The sequence below is a fragment of the Muscardinus avellanarius genome (assembly GCF_963383645.1).
Source record: "Muscardinus avellanarius genome assembly, chromosome: 1".
NCBI classification, from domain to species: Eukaryota; Metazoa; Chordata; class Mammalia; order Rodentia; family Gliridae; genus Muscardinus; species Muscardinus avellanarius.
Window position 1 is genome coordinate 183,264,807 of NC_137786.1, and position 18,343 is coordinate 183,283,149.

The following is an 18,343-nucleotide window of genomic DNA, read 5'->3' on the forward strand; positions in this document are numbered from 1 at the left end:
GACCATTCCATCTCTCCCCATGTGTGCACACTTCAGCTTGCCTGAGAGTAGCACCAGGAGCATTTAGTCCCTCGCGTGAGGCCTTCTCGGTGCTCTGGCCCCACTGACCAGGCACAATCCCCACTGACCCCATCCTTCTTCGTGGGATTATTTTTCTTTTTGTTTGAATTTTTCTCTCTTGCTTGATGACACTCTTTTGTTTATTTCTTTGCTTCCCTGTAACTCTGTTGGGCTGGACTTTGGCCTCTCTTGCTTCTTCATGTGGCTTCTCTGCTTCTTGGTTGGCTGGAGATCGTGGCCGGAGTGTCAGTGCCCCTGTACTAGGTACTGTACCTGTTCCAGGTGAGGTGGAGAGTGAGAATGGCTTTGTGTCCCATTTCCCATCCCTGAGGCCTCCCTCTCCCAAATGCTCAGCCCTGGTCCCCCTCCTGCCTGCATTGCTGTATCTCCTCTGAGAAAAGAGAACACGCTCCTCGTTGAATAAATCCATAAGTATTTGGACCCCAAGCCCTTAGAATTAATTAGAAGACATTGGGTCACCCAGATTTGGAACACTGAGCTCACTAATTCTTTATTGAGAAAGCCTGCAGTATGCCTGGGCCCCACTGGCCTCTGGGATAGTGATATAGAGTTCTGCTTTGATGGCAGAGCTGGGCAGAGTCTTCTGGACTTCCAGAAAGATGGTCCAGGCTTGGGGGGAGAATCTAAAAAGACTCCTTATCTGATTCACATGCATTTCATCTTTTAAACCTCAGGAGAGACAGAAAGTGGTTGGGGAGATACTCCTGTGGCCAATGACCTCTCATCCACCTCTTCGGGTACTGAGTCAAGCCCCCAGTCTCCCCTGACACCAGATGGCAAACGGAGCCCCAAAGGCATCAAGAAATTCTGGGGAAAGTAAGTTGATGGTGATGATCCTACTCATTTTTCTTGGGATTAATTTTCTTCTTGACCAGCAGACTTTACATAAGACCCTGGTCCAGCAGACACTGGAACAGCAGTAAAAACAGAGTGGTCATGTTCGGAGATGAATTGGAGTTATTTTTCAGGGCCCAGAGAAGAAGTATGAAAGGCACCAATTAGATATAGCAAATTGCCTTACATGTGACTTGTTATAGGTGTCCATCCACTCCATATACCCTGGTGACATTTGCTGCTGCTGCTTATACAGCATAGGTTTTGGGAGAGGCAGAGATGAGGCTGTATTGTTCCTTTTGAAGGGTCAGTTTGTGTTTTGAGAAATCAATCTTTCTTTCTTTCTTTCTTTCTTTCTTTCTTTCTTTCTTTCTTTCTTTCTTTCTTTCTTTCTTTTGTTTCTTTATTGCTTGCAGTACTGGGAATAGAACCCAGCAGCATTCTACCTCTGAGCTATACCCCTGGCCCTACTTTTTATTCTTTATTTTTGAAACAAGGTCTCACGGAGTTACAGAGGGCCTCACTAAGTAGCTGAGGCTGGCCGGGAACCTGTGATCCTCCTGTCTCAGCCTTCCAAGTACTGGGATTACAAGCATGCACCACCATGCCTGGCATGTCTTAAGTCTTTAAAGACAGAAAGCTGAGTACTCGCTGGCTCAATGATCCAGTCTATACAGTAAGGAAGAAACCAGAGCCTCCTCCCTGAAACCAAACTTTACTTTGACCCCAACATGAAGTGATACGAATCTAAGAGATAGGCTTAGAATTGAGGCTCAGGTCCTACTGAAGAACTGTCACAGGCCATCAACCTTGATCTCTGGTGAGGCACTAGCAAGCAGTGCCACCTGAGTCTGGCCTGCATGGCCCTGCCTGCAAAGGAGGGGTATCCTGCCTCTAGACCCCAGAACATCCCCTAATACTCTCTGTGGATTCTTATCCATGCAGAATACGAAGAACTCAGTCAGGAAATTTCAACACTGACGCACCAGGGATGGCGGAGTTTCGAAGAGGTGGGCTCCGGGCAACTGCAGGGCCGAGGCTCTCCAGGACTAGAGACTCTAAGGGACAGAAGAGGTAAGTTTTTCTCCAGCTCATCTGCATAGGGCTGTGTGAGATCCTGGCCAGGTGGAGTGGGACTGGATGCCCCAGAGTCTGCAGAGATGGAAGGCAGGAGCCCCCAGTCCAGCATTTCCCAGTGTACCCATTTGATCCTCAGGAGTGCTGCTTATGCTCTTCCATGCTGGGGTAAAGGCAAGAGGCTCCCAGCTGTAGGCAGCTGGGTGTGGGGAGGTCCTTCAGTAGCTCTTCCCATTCTCAGCCCTGCCTTTGCACACTGGTGCGGCCATTCAGAGCACTGAATTGTGTCACTTAAAATCTAACTAAAAGGTGTAAAATAGGGCTTTAAGGATAGTGCCCTCAAAGTTGCTATGCACCAGTGTGAAATCCATATAATTACCATTCAAGATGCCTAAAACTCAAATATTTAGTTTTTAGAAATAATACAGCCTAGATTCCAAGCAAGGGAGAAGAGTATCTCCCTAACCACATCCTACTGTCCACAAACCTGCACCCCCTGGAAGGAAGCCCTGACTTATTTTGCTCATCAACGAGCAACCTCAGTTTTCAAGGCTTTGCCAGGTCCTCCTGCTGTTTGAGACCTGGGACCTTTCCAGGCCCACCATTATTTAATTTGGCTACCTCCACACTTACATTCCAGGTGCCAGGAAAGGAAACTCCAGCATGCGTAGACCTCCTGGGCATGCTCCCCAGGATCCAGGAGGGTAGTGCTGACACTTCTAGTCACAAATGTAAATGCTCAGTAAATATTGGCTCTTAGAGGCAGGCGAGGGAATCTAAGGACATGTGGTCTGAGAAACCAGAGACCAGTCTGAACCAAAGAAAACTTACCGATGTTTTTCATAATTCATTCTGATTTACTTAGAAATTTTCCGAATTTAGATATTACGGTTGTTTCTATTTTTTCATGAGATAAAAAAATAAAGCTTGTTCCAGTTTTGTTTCCTTAAGGATTGGTTCTAGAGGGGAATAATAGCATAAGGTCAGGGTGTAAAAAACCTGAACCCTAGGGCATTTTCCTAGAATGAGGCTGCACGGGAGCCTATGTGCATCCTGCCAGTCATTTTATGGGATGGGATGGGATGACCAATGTCAGGAACCTTCTCTGCCAAAGGAAAACACTGCCATTCCAGCCATGGGGGCTGCTGTGCTGGAAATTCTTTATGTAGTTAGCCTTAACAATGGTTATTAAAGGACTAAGACTGAAAAGGTCCTGATAAGCATATGTTTAACTTTTGTGTGTGTGTTACTAAGAATTGAACCCAGGGCTACTCTACCCAAAGCCATAGCTCCAACCCTTTTTTATTTTGTTTTGAATCAGGATCTTACTAGGTTTCTGAGAGTCTTGGTATATGTTGCTGAGGCTGGCTTCAAATCTGTGATTCTCCTGTCTCAGCCTCTCAAGTACTGGGTTTATAGGCATGATCACCTTCTCTCACTCAGCTACGTTTATCTTAACAGAGTTTAAGTGTTTAAGTTGCTAATGGAAAGGGAAAATCTTTATATTGATATAAATATAATAAATTTGATATGTGCTCATGCTATATTTATATTTTATGCATATTAAAGGCATAGCCTTTAAAAATGTTGTCAATATTCTTGTAGGAAAAGCACTTTGTTACAGAAAGCTTATAACCCCTAAACCCTTTTGTAGCTGAAATTTTTATATTTTAAAATATGATATATCTGCTGGGCATGGTGGTGCACGCTTGTAATCCCCGCACTTGGGAGGCAGAGACAGGAGGATCGCGCAGGTTTGAAGCCAGCCGCGGCTGGCTTAAGAGACCCTGTTTCTAAATAAAAATATAAAATAGGTCTGGGAGTTTATCCCGGAGGTAGAAGGGCTTCCAGGAACCCCAGTACCACCAAAAAAAAAAAAGAAAGAAAGAAAAAAAATATGATATTTGATAATAACATCTTGTAGGGACTCTTAGTATCTTTTCCCCCATTTAAGGTTTTACTGACTCATACTGCAGTCAGCACTGGTATACAGGAAGAGCCTATTACCCCACATCCTTGTCAGTATTAGGTATTTAAAATTTTTTTCCTTGTTAAGATTTATCTACCTTGCTAGACCTCCAAAAAATTATACTTGTATTGTTAATTTAGATTTCACGTTTGTCACTTTAATTCTTCTTCTGTGAATTGTCTGCATTTCTGCCAATTTCATTTCATTATTAGTGTCTTTCTTAGAGATTTCTGTCTGCTCTCCAGATACTAAGATATTAGGTTTGATATAATTGTGACAGAATATATATAGGCTTATGGCAGAATTTTGCTTTTGTTTATAATGTAGTAAAGTATAAGGCAGAAAGGTTCTAGAGCTGCAGGTTGGGCCCCATCCTTGTTGAGGGATCTTCTGAGCTGATCTACTGAGGGTGTTGCCTGTCAAGACTCATTTTATGAGTGTGTCCAATCAGACTGCTTCCCTATCTCACGCCCTGTTTTACTGGATCTTCCACACATTCATGATCAGAGTCAGATTTCCCTTAGTTGTATGTGCCTCTACCAGGGTCTAGAGAGGTTCTGATCAATGTCTAGATAGCACTGAGTATTTTGAAAATTTAAAGGCTGATAACTTTTTATTCTGGCTTTCCTTGTCTACACTGTCCCTTGCATCATACAATGATGGAGTAGTATGGATATCTTGGAGAAGTTGAGTTGGGAATCCGTGTAGTCTGGGTTTAGTAGGATTTGTGTATGTGAACTGCAGTCACTTCATATTTTGTTTAGTCGTGTTTAGTTAACTAGCTCTTCTAGTGTAAAAATGGCTTCCGTGATTACTTTTTGTTTTCCTAAGTTGCCCTGAACTCTAATACAAAGATACAAATCTAATACAAAGATGTAAATCAGAGGTCATGTTCCAATACGAAATGTGTCTTCAGGCATTCCATACCAGAAGCTTCGGATAGTAGAAACAAAACCACATTCAAGATATAGAAAACTGGAAGCTCATCTGTGGAAATTCTTCCCAGTCATCAGATCTGCAGAATTCCAAGCAAGAGATCTGGTTTTCTTGAATGCTTATCATAACAGAAATTCTCTCTTACAAAGAATGTACTTGCTAATGAAGTAAATGCAATTATGGAAGTCTTTAAGCTTCTCTCCTACCGTGGGATCGGTGCTTTTGATAGTCTCAGTTGCATCATTTTAATGGCAATTTGGAAAGATGTTTTGGAACATGTCAATACAAAGGTGGGTGGGGTTGTATTTGAAAGGTGCTTCCTCTGTCATCTCTAAATGATTTCTTAGCATGTTCATTCAGCCATGGCCGTGGAAGAGGGTATGGGACATCTTGGCTCTGAGAGAAGCTGAGGAGGATCTGAGTCTGGTACTGTAGGAACAGCACTAGACTGGGCAGAAGCAAAAGGATGCTCGAAACAGTAAATGAGAAGACTATGAAGATAAGGACCAGAGCTCTAAGTGATTTTGAAAGGTCTACAGGTTACAGGTTTTCAAATTATGATCTCAAAAACATGTATCTCCTCCTTCAGAACTGAATTATCCCCCTGGTATATAGAATATTTGCTTTTTCCCATTTTCAGAAGTGAGAAAATAAATGAAATAAAAACCCAACAAAATATGAAACAAAAGTGATAAAATGAACACTGACATTGAGAGAAAACTTTCTCACATTAAGAAATAAAGTATAAACAATAGCAAAAATGCCAGATGTTATCAAAAGCAGTAAGAGCAAGAGAGAAATTTCAAACAGAAATAGTGAATAGGTTCTTGTATATCATTCAGTTAAAGTAAATCATATGGACACATTGTATATAAAGATTGCAATTTCTTGTTGATTCATGAAATACCAACATCAACAAAGATAACATTAATTCATGCTACTACCATAAAGACATAGACAACACACCACTCCATGAATATTCTCAACTCAAAGACTAAGACTAGCTACTGCACTAAGAAAATTTGAGTGCTATGTAGTTTTACCACTCACACATATAAGATATTTGATAGAAGTTTTTCTTTATTTAACCAGACATTCTAAAAATACACATGAATGTAGCAATTATAAACTGTGAAGCTGAAACTTTATAAAACATTCATAATTTAAAATAAACATTGATAGTCATACTAGAAGAAAAATGGAATCAATTTTTGGTCTCATTAAATATTATAGAGTTGTGGAGATATGAAGAAGCAGTCAGAGTGTATGCCCAAAACATGAAGGCACTACAGAAGCCGAGCATGGTGGCACACACTTGTAATCCCAGCATTCGGGAGGCTGAAACAAGAGGGTCACAGTTTGTGGACAGCCTCACTAAGTGAGGCCCTCTGCAACTCAGTGAGACCTGGTTTCAAAATAAAGAATAAAAAATAGAGCTGGGGGTGTAGTTCTGAGGTCGAATGCCCCTGGGTTCCATCCCCAGACCTGAAAAAAAAGCACTATAGAGGTTTATCTATAAATTAATAAGATATTAATTTTTTATTTTGTAATGTTTTTTAGTTTGGTTGAGTTTGTGATTTTTTGCGATTTGCTTTTTTACTCTAAATATTAACAAATTCTACATTAAAATTTTGTACTTTTCTTGAAGAGGATACCCCAGTTTTTACAAGCTCCAGACTTTATAAAACCTGGCTCTATACCTATCATGGACCCACTAAAACCCAAATTCTAGACAAGGAGTGGTCAGCACCTACCCCAAAGCATAAATCGTCTCTAGTGTTGGTACTAAAATGGTGCTTTCTTGTTATTCTGGGCTGTTAAGGAATTTCCTCACTTTAAGAACAGTTCAGCCAGGCATTCAAAAAATATTTTTTAATTGCTGTTTAATAGGGATATAGTTGTCCATTGGTACTCAGAGTTTTCACATCTGCACATTCAAACAAGTACGGATCAAAAATGTATTTAGGCCTATAATGGCCTTTAGTGAACATGCACAGAGACTCGTTATACTTGCCACTATAACAACTATTTACAGGGCATTTGCATTATATTAGGTATTATAAGTAATCTAGAGATGAAAGAAAGTATATGAGAGGATGTTTGTAGGTTAAATGTAATTACTGTTCAAAAAAAAAAATTTTTTTTTTGCAGTACTAGGGATAGAACCCAGAGGCATTCTACCTCCAAGCTACATCCCTAGCATTATTTTTTATTCTTTATTTTGATATAGGGTCTCACTGAGCTCCAAAGGGCCTCACTAAGTAGCAGAGGCTGGCCGTGAACTGCAATCCTTCTGTCTCAGCCTCCCAAATGCTGGGATTACAAGCGTGTGCCACCACACCTGGCAATATTGTTCCATTTTACTTAAGAGCCTTGAGCATCCTCAGATTTTGTTATCTCCAGGAGTCCTGACACAAATTCCCTATAGATACCAAAAGACAGTTATATTTTACTAGAAAAAAATTCTTTCTGCCGCGTGTGGTGGCGCACGCTTGTAATCCCCGCACTTGGGAGGTGGAGACAGGAGGATCGCACAGGTTCAAAGCCAGACGCGCTGGCTTAAGAGATCCTGTTTCCAAATAAAAATATAAAATAGGTCTGGGAGTGTAGCCCGGAGGTAGAAGAGCTTCCCCAGTACCACCAAAAAAAAAGAAAAAAAAAATCTTTCTGAATATCTATCTAGTCTTCTATATTTTATAAGTCCCCATTTTTAAAAAATGAATACTTAAGTTACTTTTTCCAACCCTTTCAAGACTCTATTGGAATTTTGAGTGTGGTATTATAGTCACAATTTAAATGGGAAACTAATATCTTCAGTGGTTCTCTTTTAATACCTAGTCATTCTGTCTGGGAATAGGGAACAGGATCCCCATATATCCATGTCTTCTTTGTGTCTGCTCTGTTAAGTGTTGTAGGTTCTACATCACCCCACTCTACCCTGCCCCCCCCATACACAGTCCTATGCACAGTCATACGGAGCCACACATTTTTTTGTTATAGCATTTCCTAAAAAATTTATAATTTTGGTTACTATGGGTGGGATGTTTTTTATTTTTTAAACAAAGTGTTAATATTTATATATGGATGGTATGTAGAAATTTGATGACTTTTGCATATAGTATACATACCACATATGTATATATGTGGTTGTAGGTGTATTTTACTACTAACCACCTTATTGAGGTCTCCTGGTTTTTCTAGATGGGCAGGCAGTCCTACCATCTATAAAGAATCGCATTCTTTTATTTCTACTTTTCTAATAGCTATACTTATTTTCATTTTATTACTTATTCTAGATGCAATTCTCATATTAGTGTTATTAGTAACTACCGATAAAATATATATATTGCCTTTTTATTGATTTTTAATATGAATGTCCCTAGTATTTTGTAAATAGACAAGGTATTAGTTGTTGATTAGAGAGTTTTTTCTTTCTTCATGTTTAAGAACTGATCATCTTTTTCTAGTTTTCTAAGCATTTTCCTAAGGAAAAGTTCTGAATCTGGTGGACAAAATGAGTTCGTTTTGGTTGATTGTCCTAATGGGGCCACCACCTGGGATTGTGGTCTGTGATGTGCTTGGACCTGTTGACTACACTCTCCTGAGACTTATGTAGGATGCTCAATGCTCTAATTAGCAGGATTTGAAACTCAGACCACATTATCAAGCTGAATCAAGAGTACATTTCATATGAAAGGATTGAGTGACGTTTCATTTGGCTGCAGCCCATGATGGTAGTTGTTTGTTAAAAGATAGTTCCTTCTATTTGAGGCTTTATTATATGCAGGACTTAAGGCTCTCCACTAACCAAAGTATGCTGTCTCCCTGCTCCCCAGCGATGCCAATGCTCCCTTTGCCCAGTGGAACACAGAGCGTGTATGTGCATGGCTGGAGGACTTCGGCCTGGCTCAGTATGTGATCTTTGCCAGGCAGTGGGTGACATCTGGCCACACGTTACTGACAGCTACCCCCCAGGACATGGAAAAGGTAAGGGCTGAGCATGGGGCCAGGAAGCTTCCATTTCTCCCCAGACCACTACATGGACAGGTGAAGGCCCCCCAGTCTCCTCCACACACTCAGGGAAAGGCTGAGTGGATGGGAAAGGCTGAGGTTCCCTCGGGAGCTGCGGGTTTACCTCCCAGGGCACTAGGCAGAGACCCGCTACCACCGAGCATCTCCACCCCGACACCAATCCTCCGAGGACCAAATCGCCTGCCAGAGCTTCACATCTGGTCTTTGTCTTTTAATTTCAGGAACTAGGAATTAAGCACCCTCTCCACAGGAAGAAGCTGGTTTTAGCAGTGAAAGCCATCAACACCAAGCAGGAAGAGAAGTCTGCACTGCTCGACCATATTTGGGTGACACGTAAGGACAACCATCTCTGTACTAAGTGTGTTTCTGGCTGTTCTTGAGAGTAGAAAGAATGTTCTTGTAGAATGCATTGCTCAAAGACATTCCTCAAAGACACGGGTCCTTGTGAGAGGCAGATGGGTTACTAAACCTTTTGAGGAATAAAACTGGATTTTGATCATTATAATTGTTGCTTTTATTTCCTCAACATCCATATTCTCGTATCCTCGTGATTCTAACACATTTGTTTTCCTATATTCCTAGGGTGGCTTGATGATATTGGCTTACCCCAATACAAAGACCAGTTTCATGAATCTAGAGTCGATGGACGAATGCTACAATACCTAACTGTGGTGAGGATGTTTCCTTTAAATATTTCTGTTGCTTCTGTGAGTGCTTGACTCAGATCTGCCTGTGATAGTTATTTTAAACTCAGCCCCCCTCATAGTCCTAAGGCCTTGAAATAGTATCCATTGTCACATATAAGATCACAAGTAATGGAGTGCAAGCCATGGTGATGTGAGAAGCTGTTGCTGTGTCTGCGGACACTTTCCTAAAGTGTGGAAGACTTCTCTGTGTTTGGTCTGGGAAGATTCTCTGGGATCTTTTGTCACATGAGAAACTAGTTCATCAATCAAACTTTTTTCTTCCAGAATGATCTACTCTTCTTAAAAGTCACCAGCCAACTACATCATCTCAGCATCAAATGTGCCATTCATGTGCTGCATGTCAACAAGTTCAACCCCCACTGCCTGCATCGGCGGCCAGCGGATGAGGTGAGGGCAGGAGGGCTCTGCAGGTAGCCCTGAGCCAGGACACCTGAAACATGGGGTGCAAGAAAATAAGAAAGACATCATCAGGCTGAGACAGGAGGATCACAGGCTCAAGGCCAGCCTCAGCAACTTAGTGGACCCTGTTTCAAATTTAAAAATAAGCCAGTCATAGTGGTGCATGCTTGTAACCCCAGTACTTGAGAGGCTGAGAGAAGGATTGTAGGTTTGTAGCCAGCATCAGCAACTTAGTGAAGGCTTAGCAACTTAGTGAGACCCTGTTTCAAAATAAAATAATAAAATAGGGCTGGAGGTATAGCTCAGAGGTCGAATGTCCCTGGATTCCATCCCCAGTAACACACACACACACACACACACACACACACACACACACTCCTCTTTCTCCTCCTCCTCCTCCTCCTCCTCCTCCTCCTCATCATCATCATCATCATCATCTTCATTCGTCATCATTATCATCACAAAATGACTATATTTTGGACCATAGTTTGGAATTCTTGTGCCCCAAAATGCCTCTGTTGCCCGTACTTTGTATTCCATTGTTACCACTACACCTCCAATCTTCTACCCTCCCTTACGAAGACAAATGCTTATGCAGTGTGAGTGGCAACAAGTCTTTCAGAGTCATAATGATTAAAGCAGATGAGGGGATGTGCACAGGAGAGAGGATGGAAAGACACAACATAAGTAATAGGTATCAAAGTAAGCAGAGGAGGAGAAACAAGGCACTTGTATACAAGGAATCCAGCACTTCAGAATAGTTTCTCCCATTTGTAGATCCAAAATTAACCAACCTCCAGGCTCAGATACACAAGACCCATGAGCAGGTTTTACTAGAGAAGAAGGTAAACACAGCAGCCTAAATCCTAGTGAAGTATCTGATCGTTGATAGTGTTCTATGAACTTCATAGTTATTAGTGAGCCCCAAACTAAAAGGCTGCCAGTCACAGCTTACCTCCTTTGTTCCTGAAAACTATGTTTAACTCCTTCCTGGGATTAAAAACTCCCACCTCAACCCACCATTTCCTGTCTTCTTGCTATTCAATAAATGTTTTGCATGCTTTCCATAGGTCAGGCATAGTGCTGGGCATTTTCAAAACCATGATGTCATGCAAGATCACATAGGCATAAGTATCTTGATGTGTGCTCTCTTAAAACATTTGGTCACACCTCGGGGATCTTTTGTCTATAAAACACTCAGTTATAATTGAATCTTTAACATTCTATTGAATCATTGAATGAAAAGCTATATGCCTTCATTTATTTGTCTCAAAGTTAGCCAGACAAAGAGTAACAGGACTCTGGGTTCAGGTATCTTGGTGTAGAAGATCCTTTAAGAGTCAGGAAAAGCTCTGCTTCTTGGAACTGGGAAGACATTCAGGCAGGAGGTCTGGTTGGCCTGGGTTGCTGGGCTTGTAGTTCCTCTCTTCTTTTAGGGCATCTGGGGCAGTCCTTCACAGGGACTGAGCTCTCAAAGAACCATGGTGGGACCAACTAAGTATAACTTCTTCGCTCTCCTCCCTCTCACAGAGTAACCTGACTCCTTCAGAAGTTGTGCAGTGGTCCAACCACAGGGTGATGGAATGGCTGCGATCTGTGGACCTGGCAGAGTATGCACCCAACCTTCGAGGGAGCGGCGTCCACGGAGGGCTCATTGTGAGTGGCTCTCTGAGGAGTTTGCTAGCTTTGCTGCAGACTAGGGTGTTCAAAATAAATTTCCTAAGGGCCGGGCATATATTCAAGCAAAACAAAAACTAGATGCTTCATCTAAACTTCTTATATAATCTGAAGCCTCAAAGAAAGTATTTTGCTGATTTGTGGTAGAGAATTCATATGCCTATGGAAACAAGATGGCTCGTGTAAGGGCTTCCTTAGCTATAGACCCAGAGGGTCCACCTAGAACAAGGCAGCTCCATCTGTTGCTAGAGGAACAGGGGGGCTGGGAAGTGAGGGGGAGGCCTTCAAATGTAATTTCCTGGTTGCCATGATATGATCCTTATCACCACTCAGCTCTGTCAAGTGGCTAAGCCAGAGGGAAAGTATGGAGGTGGAGGCTTGGATGTCGCCCAGAAGAGCCTGGGAGACAGCCTTATCAAAGAGGTCCCAGCTCTCTGCTGGCCTGTGAAAATGAGGTGGTCAGTCAACAATGTGCTAGCGTCTCCTCAGAGATGGGCCTTGTGCTGGCTAGAGAGAGGGGAAAGGATCACAGAACAAGCAAACAGGCTTCAGCCCCTGCTCTGGAGATGCCCCAGGCTGGAGGGCCGATTCCATTAAAATTCCCTTACCTACAAGGTGCCATCTGTGGTTGCCACTAGCTAGGCTTGTCTGTGGTCTCTTCTTAGATCCTGGAGCCACGCTTCACCGGGGACACCCTGGCTATGCTTCTCAATATTCCACCACAGAAGACGCTCCTCAGGCGCCACCTGACCACCAAATTTAATGCCCTAATTGGTCCTGAGGCCGAACAGGAAAAGAGAGATAAAATGGCCTCACCAGCTTACACACCACTGACCACCACAGCCAAAGTCCGGGTGAGTTGTCAGACCTTCCCATATGGGCCTCAGGAGACCGGCCTTTTGTCCCTCTTGTTATAGGGCCTCTGGCCCAGTGCTTGAAGCCAGACCAGTATGCACAGCCTGCATGAGGAGCTACACTCAGCTTCATCCAGGGCAGTCTCCTCTATTCATCTTTGTTAGGCTGATTCCTTGTCTTCTTGAGACCAAGAAAGACAGCATAAATTTCCTTACATGGAGACATGTGCAGGGAGCTGGGAGCCTGGCTCTTACCCAATGTTGCCCATACCCCTCTTGTTGAGCTGATGAGTCTCTGGTCTGGGGTCTCTCAGTCAGGCCTGCTGCATTTCCAACTGCAATAGGGTTGGTCAAAGCTATTACTGCCCTGTCAGCAGGGGGCATGCTTCTGTTGCAGGTGGCCCTGCTTGTCTTGTCCTTTGACACAGCATCAGCACACTGCCCTGGGCTCCCTGAATCCCACAGAGCCCTGCCTGAGCCACACCACCCATGGTGCCTGAGAGCCCTGCCCTGCCGCCCCACTGGGGACTTCCCTGGATCTCCAGATGGACTGGGGTTCCTCCTGCTAGAGGCCACCTGCTGGAGGCCAAGCTCCCTATCTCAGCAAGCATGGTCCAGCTACAACTCACACACAAACGTCCTTCCCTGAGAAAGCAGACAGCAAGTGGTTCTGTAGGAGTTGAGCAGAAGCAGCACAGGGTGCAGCTTGGGCCAGGGGAGGGTCACCCCAGTGCTGTCCAGCGTGGCTCTCAAGGGCAGAGGGCCCTGCTCCTCTGTGCAGTCCTGGCAACTGTGGTGAGGCAAGACCTCAGTGCCCAGCCTCAAGTGCAGACTTGGCACTCCGCAGGAACCCCAGCCCATCTGGAGATCCAGGGAAGTCCCCAGTGGGGCAGCAGGGCAGGGCTTTCAGGCACAATCTCAGAGGACTGGCTCTTCTAGCTCAGGCTTATACATCTGTCCACCTTTTCTCAACAAAAATTACATACTGGAGCTCTGATTGATTCATAGGTTTTCTAGAACCTATTTGCTTTAGTCTGTTCTTCCTGGGCCTGCACTTAAGTATACTGTCAGTTATATCTGCACACTGGGATGGCAATTTCCCTCTTATAATCTTGTATTTGTGTATTTGCTGTGTTTTAGCCTAGGAAACTTGGATTTTCACATTTTGGAAATATAAGAAAAAAGAAGTTTGATGAATCGACAGATTACATTTGCCCCATGGAGTCCAGTGACTCTGTCAGTGATGGTCACAGGGTCTACAGCGGCTGCCGGGGCCTCAGCCCCCTTGATGACCCTGAACTGGATGGGCTGGACCAGGTGGGACAGATTAGCTGATGATCACACTCGCTGATGCTCTTGTCACCTGCCTCTCTGTGCACCCTGAGAACTCACAGTAGCTCCACGTGTGCCACCATGTAACCGCACCTCACCCTTGCCCGTGCGCATGACTTGCAAGAACATTCCAGCAATTGTGTACCCAGGGCCAGTCTCTCTTCACCCCCCGAAGAAGCCAGGCTTTGGGGACTGTTGCCAAAGGTGGACTCAGGAGGAAAGACTCTTAAAGATGCTTTCATATTTTTAGTAATTCTGAATATCCATCTTCAGCACCACTGGAAACCCATGAATGTAGGTGCAGGTCGAGGGACCATGAACAATCCCCAGAGGTACAACTCTCAGGCACCTCCTGTGCTCCAGTTGAGGGAAGAGCTCAAGTGCCTTAGGCCTGTGGGCCATAGAGTCTTGGCTGAGATCAAAGGGACGAATGGCAAGGATTTCTGCCATGGTGATAATGTAATTGTGTTGTGCCTTACTACAGAGGTGGTTGCTTCTTTCTGGTAATAAAAACAATATTTATGTAGAAAGTAAACTGCAATATATCTTTCATCTCACCGGGGGAGGAGAGGTGGGAGTGGCTAGAGATGGAGTCCTGCTGATTGCACAGCTTAACAGCCTATTGCACTACCTGTCCTCGTCCAGATGCACACTCAGGATTCACCAAGGGGGCACAGAGTGAGGAGGAACCCCTTATCTCTTCTTTTATCTTTCAGAGGAGATCTGTGGTCATGGTGCCTCAGACCCTGCCTCCCTCTGTAATTTAGAGGAGAACTTCACGTCCCCTGATTGGAAATCATCCTGATGAGAGTTTTAAATCTGTCATATAAACCCCAAAGTTGGTTTCTGTTTCAGTAGCATGAGCCCTCTGTGAAGGGTGGGGAATATGAGCAAGGCAGCCTTGCTGGCAAGACTCTGTTCCTGCACACGTTTTACCAGCTCCTCATAACTGTTTTTTTTTTTTTTTGGGGGGGGGTCTGTCTGCTAGCAGGCTGGGGTGGATCTGGCCTCTTGATTTAGAGGCTGACTAGCTGATAATGGACCCTCCAGATGGGCTCTGTCTGGCTGGAGACAGACGTACGGTGCCAGTCTGAGCTCCCACTCATGAGATTCCAGTTCTCCCCGGGCCAGCATTTGGCTCTAGTGGGTCCCTTGGGCCTCATTTGTAGAAGAATAAGAGCAATGTCATAACCATCTGATGGCAGGGCAGGACCAGACGACCCCATTGTGATACTTCAATTCTGTCCCAGATGGAGGCGATCCTAAGATTCACTTCTTACACTACCACCAGGCTCAGGAATAGCTTATTTCGTTAGCTCCAACCTCCACTGAAATCCAGCTGGTGAGAGATGCAGGCACAAGCTTGCCATCTGGGAACACTAGTGTTTGGTCCTGCTGCCCAGGGCCACTGAGTGACAGGTGCTTTTAGGCTGATACCTGTCCATTGTGGTTGTAGAGTCAGCCAGGCTAGGCTTCGTCCCTCGTTTCTTATGTTCTGGTGGGAGACTCTGCATGTGCCTGTTTTCAAGCCTGCATGGAAATGTTTTGCTACTAATTCTCTGTCCAGCCTCATGCCAGTCCTTTGAACTTTGGTTTTCCCACCCACAAAACAAGGCATTATGATTTGTACCCTCCAAATCTATAGAGGCTACTTCCCAGTCTACAGTGTGTAAATGGCCATAGGGAAGAAGGAGCAGGTCAGCATGACTTGAAGAGGAGGGCAGGGGGGGCTCCTGAGTAGCGAGGAGGCTGCAGCTTCTGAAGATACTTCCCCTACACCGGAGCATCAGTGTCTGGGTCCTATTGGGGCCTAGGATTGTCATTCTATCCAGCATCGTGAAGACCTGCATCCCTGTTGCTCTCGGCTCCTGGCAACAGCTGGACCGCTGAACAGCTTCTGGCAGTTGCTGCCTGTGCCCTGCTCCTCTGTATCCTGAGTGCTGATGCCGAATGTGGCTTCGAGACAGCATGTGCATGTAGTGTGAGACATCAGACCCCTTCCTTCAGAAACAAGTGGCACAAGCTTCCAACCTGTCACTGCTCAGGGCCTGGCACACTCCTTGCCCTTCCCTCTAGGGAAGTGTGCCCTGGGAAGCCAGGCTTGAGCAGGATGGGATTAGCATGACGTCTCTGCAGATTGCAAGCTGCATCCATGTGTGCTGACCGGGCTGCTGCCCGTTTTACAGATGGCACCTTCCGAAGGCACTGTGACGCAGATAGGGCTCCTCTCCCAAGACATTCGCCGCCTCACGGTAGGACTCAAAAACCCTGTCCTCATGGTAAAGCTGGGGCCCAGGAGGCCCAGTGAGCTTGGAGTGGTGGTCGAGACCAGGGGGAGGTAAAGGATGGTGCTGGATGTTGAGGTCATAGGCTGAGCCCTACCTAGCCCTGAGGCAGAAAGCAGCCCAGGGGCTTCCTCCATGCACCTGCTGCTGGGCCTTGAACTGTCAAAGGGCATCAGAAGGCTCTCAGCCCTTCACCAAAGCCAGCAAAACCATGTGAGGTCTTGGGTCCTCTTCTCAGCCTTGAAGCTGGTGAGGAGCCAAGATGCTCAGCAGCTCTAAACTACTTGTAGAGTCAGCCCAAAGCCCAGGCCTTGCTTCTGGCCTGGTGGACACTGTCCTGTCCTTTCTGCCGATGAGACACACATATTTCTCATCATACCTTTAACATTGTGGATACCACAGTCAAGCTAGCATATCTTGTTGTGCCCCAGAGAACAAACCAGATCTCAGGAGGCATTGTGGTCTCAGGGCAGAGGAGGGCTTTGGAGAGGCAGACCTGGATCAAGCCCCTGCCCTTTCACTAGCTCTGGGCACTTAGTTGTGTCATTTGCTCTCTCATAGAGGTTACCAGGAAGCCTAAGCCAAAACTCTGTTAAACTGCCCCTTGGCTGTGTCCTTGCAGACTCTGCTGAGCCAGGACCAGCTGCTGAACGACACCCGCCTGGCTGCCCCTGACTCTGATGATTGGAGATGACATTCTTCATGGCTGAGAGCCCAGGGAGGCACGTGCGGAGCCCTAAGTCTTGCTCAATGGGGAGCTGGCACACAGCCACCTGCAGGGCCCAGACAGGGTTGGCAGGGCTTCTCAGATGTGGGTGCTCACAGGAGCGAAGCAGAATGGGGGGACAGGTGTCTAGGAGGCGCCCCAGTGTCCCGATGTGTTTTCAAGAGCGTTGCGCTCTTCACTGAAGCTTTCCTACCTTTTGTACTTTTATACATGGACTGCAGGCTGCTTTTGTGAGGAGATACCAGAGAACAAACTCAATAGTTCACACTGTTTCTGGTGACAACTGAAGGGCTCTTACACCAAAGGGGTCGAGCTGTCAGTTCATAAATCCTCTGCTGGAAAAACAAGATTCTAAAAAACTGCCCTGAATGTTGCATAATGACTGAGTTGGGAGACTTTATTTTCAGGATTGCTCTCTGGATCTGGCTGGCGAGGGTCTGCAAGGCAGGTGCGGTGCTAAGCAGAGGGTCCCCAGCACTCACACACACCTCCCTCCACCCAACCTGTCAGCGCACACAATCTCCCAGGCCTTCACTGTCCTCCTGTGATGTCTGCTTAAACAGCTCCCCCTAGTGGAAGGCCAGTGGGCACGCCTAACTCACCATCTTCCCATGCAAGCCCATTCTCTCTCTCATGTCTCCCACCTTGGAAATAGGCACCACCAAGGAGGTGCCAGAGTGTCCCCTCAATCAGCCCCGCCTGCCCGCCCACTCCCATGACTGCTCCGCTTCTGGCCTCATCTCTCATCTGATGACTGCAACTGCTCTTCTCTTTGGTTCCTCAGCTTCCCAGCTGGTCCCCTCCAAATGTGGTCCACCCCATCTGCGTGGTGACGTTCCCAAAGCACTGTTTTGATCCTGCCACTCCATGGCCATTCTGTTCAGGGCCCCTCAGTCACAGAACACCACAGGCAAGCACCTCAGGCCCTCCTCCAGCATCAGCATTTGTGAGCCTGCTCTTTCATCTCTGCTCCCTCTGGGTCTTCCATTAGGCCTTTTCCTCCCTTTGGCACCCACTTCTCCCCATCCTCATCCTGAAGCTAAATTCTGCCTGTCAAGTCCCAGCACAGGTACTACCTCTGCTCAGGGAGCCTTCGCTGCTGTTCCATTTGGAGGTCAGCTGTGTTGCATGACACTGTTTGCCCTTACCTCTGAAGACATCACAGATTCCACCCTGAAGTTGTCATCCTGCCACATATCCACTGCCAGCACAAACCCACTGAACACCTGATATGAACTGCAGCCTGTACAGATAGGATGATCCCCAGCTCTTTGCTTCAAAGTGCTCTGTGACCGGGCTTCTGCTTGCCAGCATCCTTGGTCCCTCCCTCCAGATGCCAGGAACATCCCTCCTCTAGTTCTCACAACCAAAATGTTTCCAGTATTGTAAATTGTTCCCTGGTGGACAGAACTGCCCTCATTAAAAACCACCGG

General features: G+C 45.5%; 1 protein-coding gene across 1 annotated transcript in view; it reads left to right on the forward strand.

The window, feature by feature from the left end:
- Positions 1 to 16,858, forward strand: part of PPFIBP2 (PPFIA binding protein 2) — a gene marked incomplete at both ends in the record, with an annotated part of 116,925 nt that extends 100,067 nt beyond the window's left edge. Inside the window, 12 exon segments of the mRNA XM_080694125.1 lie at positions 756 to 897; positions 1,861 to 1,989; positions 8,734 to 8,884; positions 9,151 to 9,262; positions 9,512 to 9,600; positions 9,901 to 10,023; positions 11,566 to 11,691; positions 12,378 to 12,566; positions 13,707 to 13,883; positions 16,085 to 16,150; positions 16,806 to 16,838; positions 16,841 to 16,858. Of these exon segments, the coding sequence (XP_080550251.1) occupies positions 756 to 897; positions 1,861 to 1,989; positions 8,734 to 8,884; positions 9,151 to 9,262; positions 9,512 to 9,600; positions 9,901 to 10,023; positions 11,566 to 11,691; positions 12,378 to 12,566; positions 13,707 to 13,883; positions 16,085 to 16,150; positions 16,806 to 16,838; positions 16,841 to 16,858 (1,355 nt within the window).
- Positions 16,859 to 18,343: the final 1,485 nt, after the last annotated feature.